This window comes from Corylus avellana, chromosome ca7, assembly GCF_901000735.1.
Source record: "Corylus avellana chromosome ca7, CavTom2PMs-1.0".
In the NCBI taxonomy this organism is placed as follows: Eukaryota; Viridiplantae; Streptophyta; class Magnoliopsida; order Fagales; family Betulaceae; genus Corylus; species Corylus avellana.
The window spans coordinates 22,016,801-22,025,256 of NC_081547.1; the positions used below are offsets into that span (position 1 = coordinate 22,016,801).

Consider the following 8,456-nt stretch of genomic DNA (forward strand, 5'->3'; position numbering starts at 1 on the left):
TATACTCCCCACTCTAAAAGTCCTACATAAGTCCCGTTGATTGTCTCCTCTAATCAACTCCGCCGTTTTCAACCACCACCCCACACTCGGCTTGCCCAAAATCACCACATGGTGAACTCTGCTCGTCCCAGCTAGACGAATACCACGTTCCTAATTTAATTTCATACATAATTTTGAGAGATTTTGCTTCAACATAGAAGTAGCCTTGATAACCCATCGCTAATCACTAAGAGGTACAAAACCACACCTCTGGAAACAAACTCCTGCTGTCATTCGCAACCTTGTGAAGATGAATAAGATTGGGGGAGGGGAACATGGTTCACAATCAGAAAATTAGGTGGAGATATTCAGCCAACATGCTTATCTACTACTTATACTCACCTCTCCATATAACAATTTAGATTGAACTAAAGTACCTGATAAAAAATAATTTCTCTCACTGCATCATGAATTTGCAAAAGTTGGAAGTCCCAACAATGTGCATATCTCAGTTCATTTGCATAGTGATAGTTAATTACATTCTTACACAAGGCTTTTTAAAAAAATAATTGTATCTTTGGAAACAAAATATTGTAATAACCAATATTTATGTCAATTAGCTTTGGAGCTTATTTGGCAAGGCAATCCCAATATGCCAGTTGACCTACAAATGAGCTTAATATTGTAAAACCACTGCACTTAATTAAAACTTCAATTGAGATATTCAAATAAAATACTAACCTCTGCCTCACTGTCTCTTGCGCTTAAGTGTGTTGATATTCTTCAAGATGTAACTGATGACCTCCTTTAATGTGGCTTTCCTTTCTTCTTTGAAGTTCCAGAGCTCCGAAACAATGTAACGACCACTTGGATTATACTCATTGATCTCTTTCAATGCTGTAATAACAGCCATGTATATCCCTTCCCCCCACTCCTGTTTGAGACTTCGTAGCTTCTCATCTTCTTCATTTACGATTTCCTGCATCAAAGGTCATCAAAATATATATATATATATTAATCTTTCACCCATTCTCAATGGTTGAAATGAGGATTAAAAAAAAAAAGTTCAATGTTGGAACTAATGAAATCAGACAAACCAACACAAACAACTTTCTTTTTCAGTCATTGTTTGCATGCTTAAAAGGACACACTTTATATAAGAAAAAAATTGTTAAAGCAATTAGGAGACAGTTCAACCCAATTGTGAATAACTTGTAAGCAGAAATCAAATATCTACAAACTAATTTTGATTCATGCTTTTAAAATAACACGTACAACTTTATGATATAAATGACAAATGCAAATTCACACAAGCTCCTAAGTAAGTCCATACATGAATACAGAAATAAGAGGCTTAAAGAGTATTTAAAAGAATATACCTGGGTATTACCATCGATATCAATAATTTTAAAAGGATGCCAGTTTGGATCCTTCAAATTCTCCTGCCACAAGGAGCATAGTGTTGAGGCCTGCACATTTGCTTCCTCAAGGGCAAATCGCTGCTTGCATGTATTCTGAAATGGCTTCGAATCAATTTCTCCCATTCTCTTTATTCCAATATTCGTGCGACCGCCCAGCATTATCTCCGTCAAACCCTAAAGAAGGAAAAAAGAAAAGCAACTTCCATTACTTATTAATTATACATGTAAACATGAAAAAGTCACTAATGCAATTATTTTCCTTTGGTTTTAGTATATGGCATGATTACGGGCAGATTCATCTCTAGGAGCTTATGTCTTTTTACTTTATGGTCCATTAGACGCCATTAGGGCATGTAGGTCAACACAATTGGTGGTAGTCCCCTCTTATCCTCAAACTCTTGCAGTCGTTTCAAGAAAACAAAAAAGAATCAGCTCGCACAATTGCTATCAATTGAATGTCATTTGGCTTGTTTCTTAAAGTGACCAGTCAAAAGCACATCAATGATTAAGGTACTTCATCTCGTTTCTATCTCCTTTCAGAAACAACAATGTGAATTGGATGATAACGTCATCTGCTACTTCTGATATTTGAGATCTCTCAAATGGGACATTTTGATCAGTTGGTTCCAGATTCCTTTGCGTAACTTGAAACTACATTTTTTAAGACACATTTAATAAAATCTTCAACACAGCGATACTAAACCACTTTTTAGCTCAATATTGAACTAGTGACTCTATTAGATGCATAAGGTCCCCAAATACATACACATATGCATATAGACAAACATATATAGCAAAAGAAATCATACTGCAATGAATTGTTTGCGAGCTTCTTGTAGCTCATCGTTGCTAAGTCGCTCTTTAGCAATAAGAACATTATTCATTTCTTCCATGTCGTTTAGATCATCAACTTTTTCTTCCAATGTTTCATTCATTTCTTCCATCTTCTTCCGAACTGATGTATCATCTTCATTTTCAAGATGCTTCATCACCTGTAGTTTCCCTTTGATTTCTTCAATTTCCATTTCCAATTTCTGTTTAGCATCCAGCTGCTTTTCCAACTGAAGTATCTTATTAATGGCCTCCTCTTTCTCCCTCTGAAAAATTAAAAATTCTTGATTAACAAATGCTACAGAAAGTGTAAAATGAAGAGCAACTCTCATGCGGCATATGATACAGACTATAGTTAAAACCTGAGTCACACACCTTTTGCTCTTCAACCAGCCTTAAGACATTCTCATCAGCCTTTTTCTGCTCCATGGATGCCAATTGAAGTGAATTGTTCCTCACATCATGCTAGAAGTACCAAAATAAACATCAGTACCCAGCATGAAGTGTAGTTGTACATCATCAAAGCAAATGGTTTGCATGTAGCACTTCAAAGAGCTTCTCCTAAATCTGTCATTTATTTATTTCAAATAAGCCAGTACTAGTAGTTTTTATTCAGTTCAAACTGAAAGATACTTGGGGCAGTAAGCTTATATATAAAGATGTAGATATGACAGATAACAGTAAATGTCCATTACAATAAAAGTGAAAGTAGACCATGCATAAATTGGTAAAGAAAATGTTTGAGTTGGTCCCCAGTTCCAGCATGGGACAAGCACCCAAACGAGCTTAGCTCAAATCATACCAATATGTCTAAGGCTACTCAGATTTATAACCAGCATGTAAGCAAGTGAAATTGAATGATAAAAAATCATAATGAAAAATAATAATAATAATAATTGATTGTTTGAAAATGCCACATTCGCATATATCACCTTTTTCTTATCCTCATCAAGCTTTTGTCTCTCACGCTCAGTTAGTGCTTCACGTTTGTTCAGTTGTTTGCTCCAGGAATCAAGTTTCTTTTTCTTAGTCTCCAATTCGTGATTCAGCTTCTCATGTTCATCAAATATCCTTCGAACATTATCACGTGAAAGCCGCTGCATCTTCCTTATTTCTGATCAATCAAACAGTTAAATATAATTTTTATGCCATGCCATACATCATGCATACTGATGATGATATTAACATAATTTAAAATGATGGAATGATTTTTTGTGATTGTCTACTTCCTGGGTCTCAAAGCTATGAACTTATTTCAAAGTGTAACCTTGAAAAATTATTTCTTTTCATAAGGCATACAATCATAGGTCTTACAATCTGTTCACAAGCTCAAAATTCAAATCCAGCAGTATGGCATAAGTACAAGCCTATAATTTTGTTGTTTTGTCAAGGATAGTGAACTGAACATTCATAAGACCTTTTGGTCCTACAGTGCCACATTTCTATATTTATACAAGTTTGGCTAAGCATTAACCTAACTAAAAGGCAAGTTTCACCAGACACAAGACACTGCAAATGAGCATGTATTTGTATTATGAAGCACAAATAAACAAACACGGAAAGCACCAGGAACAAACCTCCAAGAAAAACAGAGTGTAGTTTGTCTTTCTCCACGAGCATCCTACTTAAGGACATGGTCTTTTCAGTGTACTTGTAATGTAGTTCATTCAGATTTTCATTTGTAATATCGATTTTATTGGCTAGATTTGCCACAACATTGTTTCTGGTTTGAGCTGCTTCCTTGACAATGTCAGATACAGTTCTTAACTGCCCTTTATTGCGAAGGAAATCCCCTATTGGACCTTTTGCATCATAGTCATCAGCACGTGCACACCACCCATATGTATTAGAGCCAAGCTGTGTTTTCCGTTCATTCCAGTCCTTCTTGCTGCAATGCTCAGTTTCGAATGACTTCTCAAATTCAGTTGCATTCATGAAACCGTTCCAATCATTATTAAATTTCACTACAGCTTGTGCATTTAGGTCATTTTCTTCAGAGAAAATAAGAACTTCCAATGGTTTAAATTTACTGAACCTTTTCAACCAGTATTCAGAACCATGAAATTTTTTTCCATCCCTTGGGTCGCATACTATGTTAACAATGATGCCCATCCAAGGCCACACATAAAGATCATCTTGCTTTGGAGGCTGAGTGACAGGTTGTGGTAAAATTGGACACTGGGTTTGAGCCACTTCACTTGATAGTTCAGTCTCCAAGTACTTTGCCAAGGCAAGGTGGTTTGCCTTTTGTTTTGCACTTCTGTTAGCAGAACCTTTACCCACTCCAGAAGCATGTTGAAGCAAATCCTTGTACTTGTAATCTTGCTTCTTCTTTCCAGCACAGAAAGGACATCTAAGCGTGCCGTTGAGATCTTTAACTTTGAACTTTCCAACCCTCAATTGCTCATATGGTTTCTCTACATAGTCATTGATCTCAGATTCACTAATATCTGACTCTTCAGAGCTGTAGTCCATTTGACTTTGATACAAACGCTGGAAATACTCAGACCAGGAGCCTGTAAGACAACATTCTAATGACCATCAAGCAGCAGTTTCACCCAAAACATAAATACATAGTAAAAGCATTGATTACATCCAGCAAGCTTAGAAGAGTGATGCTAGGTTGCACTCTCATCCAGACAAGCATATGGCCAGGTCACACTGAAAGGTAAATGATGTTGCAAAGAATATTGCAAGAATGCAATATGCAACGAAGCAATCATTTAAAAGTTTAAAAGAATATCTCCCACATTTTCTGGATTCACTTGCATGGTGTCCAATTCAACCACTCTAAAACACGGCCTCGCGTGAGAAATAAAAACCTTAGCCTCACAAGCAGAACGAAAGAAAAAAAAAAATCAATCGTTTCAGATAAATATTAGGTCGGTAAGAAATTGAGAATAAACAGATGAGATGAAAAGAAAAAGAAAAAGACAAGTATATGGTCGTTTACTTTTCAACATTCACAAATACAAGACCAAAAACTGAAACAACCCACAAGGCTGTATTATGGTCTCTTACAGTAAATAAAGTTTTTGGGTTCACTTCATTCTTTTCTCGAAAACCAAACAAAGCCCAACAAGATTATCGATCTACTACTCACCATGAAAAGCAATGTATAAGCAAAGCTCAAAGAGAACAAACTAATGTTCCAATTTCAAACAGTTTAAAGCTAAAATTCAACAGAGAAGGAAAGAAAAGAGAGCACCTGAAAGCGATTGTGAGAGCTTGACGAAGCGAGAGTCTGCTGTTTGTATGTGGGTTTTAGGGTTAGGGTTTCCCAAAACTGCTCGGAGGGGGGGAGGAGTTGAAGAAAGCAATTGAACACAGACCTGAGATAGACACTGGCTAGTGGAAGAGTACTGGGATCATTTTTCGTTGCTAGTTGGCGGTTTTACCCCTGGTGCTTCGTTGTTGTTCGTTCCCTAGGATCTCGACTTTCTCACACTTTTGGGATTTTGCTAAATCATAAATGCTAAAAGTATTCTCAAAGTGCTCACACACACTGACACACACGTGATCTCGGCTTTCATTCCTCATTATTTTCATCGCAAGGTTGGCAAACTCCTTCCTTTTTCTCTTGATACGGTTAAAAAAAATTAGCATTAAAACTTTTTTACTTTTTTTTTTTTTTTTTTATATATATAATACTATTTATTTTTTATTATTATTCAAATAAAAAAATCATTACAATACAAAATTTTTCATTTTTCAATAAAAAAAAATTCAAAATTTTATATCACAAGTTAACAATGATTCAGGCAGCCCAAAATTTTTAAAATCTATACATAGTAGGTAAGTTGATATGAATTAGGTGTGACATTATTTATTTATTTATTTATTTATGAATAAAGGTATTTATTTTTGAGATAGAAGTAATTTAAATGTGCATTTTGATGTCCAATGTTTTTTTGTTTTTTTTGACATATCCACACAAGGAAATGGGGAGATAAGGAGATTCGAACTAATAACCTCCGCTTCATGAGGCGTGTTTCACAGCCAATTAAACTACTCATTGGGGACGATGTCCAATATGTCTAGTGCTTTGAAAATATGATTTTCCAAATCCTTCAAATGGTAAGCCGAAAGTGAATGGACTGTGCACCGCGTACATATCATCTCTAATCCTTTGCCCTCCTCCCTACTTAGGTTGCCCCCACACAACAAAACTTGGTTTCGCTCTTGAATCCACGTCAACTACAGTAACGAAAACAAAAGGGTTTGTCAAATATATTGTAAATATTTTGTATAAAAAAATGAAAAAAAAAAAAAAAAAAAAAATTGTTTTTAAGTTGGTATTTTGTTTAAATAGTAAGAAAAAGTTATTCTCTTTCAAAAAAAAAAAAAAAAAGTAAGAAAAAGTTATTGATATGATATAAAAAATAAAAATGTTGAGGAGTTGGTTTTTTTTAAAAAAAAAAAAAAAAAAAAAAAATGAAACTTATGCAAGTCCATTGCCAAACAAGGCCTCAACTTGATGTAGTGGGTTTAATCTTACAACATTGAAATTGGAGTTCGTACAGCTGAGTTCTTTCTTTTGGAGCTGGATGTTGAATGTAGAGCATTCTTAGTGAGCTCATCAAACAAAAGCCAAATTTGAAAAGAAAAGTTCACTTTTCAAATTTGAAAAGCCACTTTAATAATGACTCAAATACTAAATTTTTAACTTTTTTTTCTACTTTAATTAAATATTATTTTTTAGGGGAAACGTCACAAAGGCCCCATGAACTTCAACGCGTTTTTAGAATACCCCCCAAAGTTCAAAAACTCTCAATTTCAACCTTCGAACTTTTAATTTGATATAATCTACCCCATACGTTATGTTTGGCATTAAACAAACGTTAACATGGATAAAATAACCTTTTTATACCCCTAAAACTTTTATAAAATTTCAAATTTACATTTAATTTCACATTAAAAAATAAAAATAAAATTAAAAAACGAAAATTTGAGTGCATTTTGGTATTTTTCATAGCTTGTGTTAAGATTTTAACGCCAAATCCTAACGGAAGGAGTAGATTGCATTAAATTATAAGTTCAAATGGTGAAATTTAGAGTTTTTAAACTTTGGATGGATTTTTTCAAAACATGTTGAAGTTCAGAGAACTTTTGTGAAATTAACCTACTTTTTATTAGTTTTAAACCAACCCACAACATTAGCATAAAGGGTAGTGTATAGCAAGAAAGTAAAAAATAAATACAAAAAAATTGTTTAACTTTAACTTTTTGACTTTTGGAATGTAGGAAGTGTGACAAAAGTTAAAAATAAAGTAAAGTATGGAGTTTGTTAAATGTGTGTTTTTATGAGGTTTGTTAAATTTGTAGGGAAAAACTAAATATAAGGAGCCTATTGTGATGCTTGTTGGCATATGGGTTCTAGCTTTTTTAGTTAGAGAGTGATATATTCTGTCTCTAGAAATTCATTCATAAAAAAATAAATTATCTTTTGAATAATATAATAAATTATATTTTTATCTTACAATTATTTCATAATATTAATGCCACTTAAAAACAACACTTGAAATGCTTTTTTTTTTTTTTTTTTTTTAACAATGATCGATAAAAAGATTGGTTAAGATTAGTTAATCAACATTATGAAATAATTGTAAGATAAAAATGCAGTTTTGAATGCTACATTTCACACAAACATGAAACATCCTACAAAATTGATGTGATAAAGTCTAGTGTGTGTGTGTGTGTGTGTATTAACAATAACCGGCTAAAGGGCTATTACACTTGACTACATTAGTTTGAGCTTCCCTAAATGTAGATATAGCAACCAAGTTAGTCGCTAGATACTCTATAGAATGAAGTGGTTTTTTTTTTTTTTTTTTTTTTTTTTACAAGTGTTATTTTTACTATCACGTTATTCAGTTGTATGAAAATTGTACATGAGTCTACTAAATAGCATTACTCTAAATAGAATGATAATAGACAAGGTGAAGAGTGGGACTTGAACATTTGTTCAACAATAGAAGCCTTCAAGAAAGATGATTAACTAAGTTGGGTTAAATGGCTCCTTAAATCCTAATATAGTGAAAGAGAATAGCAACATAAACATTTGTATATAGTGAAAATCAATTTTAGCAGTTCAAGTACTTCTGTTTCTTGGCAACGAATGAAACTGAAAGTACTTAGTTTTTTAATGTGCATAACTTTGGCTTCTTCTTTTTTTTCCATTCTAACATGATTATAGGATAATGCTGAAACATGATTATACGATAA

General features: G+C 33.6%; 1 protein-coding gene across 1 annotated transcript; it reads right to left on the reverse strand.

Moving 5' to 3' along the window:
- Nucleotides 1-731: 731 nt before the first annotated feature.
- Nucleotides 732-5,692, reverse strand: LOC132188668 (factor of DNA methylation 1-like; the record flags this gene model as incomplete). The annotated part of the gene is given in 7 exon segments (XM_059603190.1): nucleotides 732-958; nucleotides 1,359-1,574; nucleotides 2,210-2,497; nucleotides 2,607-2,696; nucleotides 3,164-3,345; nucleotides 3,809-4,747; nucleotides 5,440-5,692. Coding segments are annotated over 6 exon segments (1,901 nt in total), but the record flags the coding sequence as incomplete, so codon positions are not given.
- Between the last annotated feature and the right edge of the window lie 2,764 nt (nucleotides 5,693-8,456).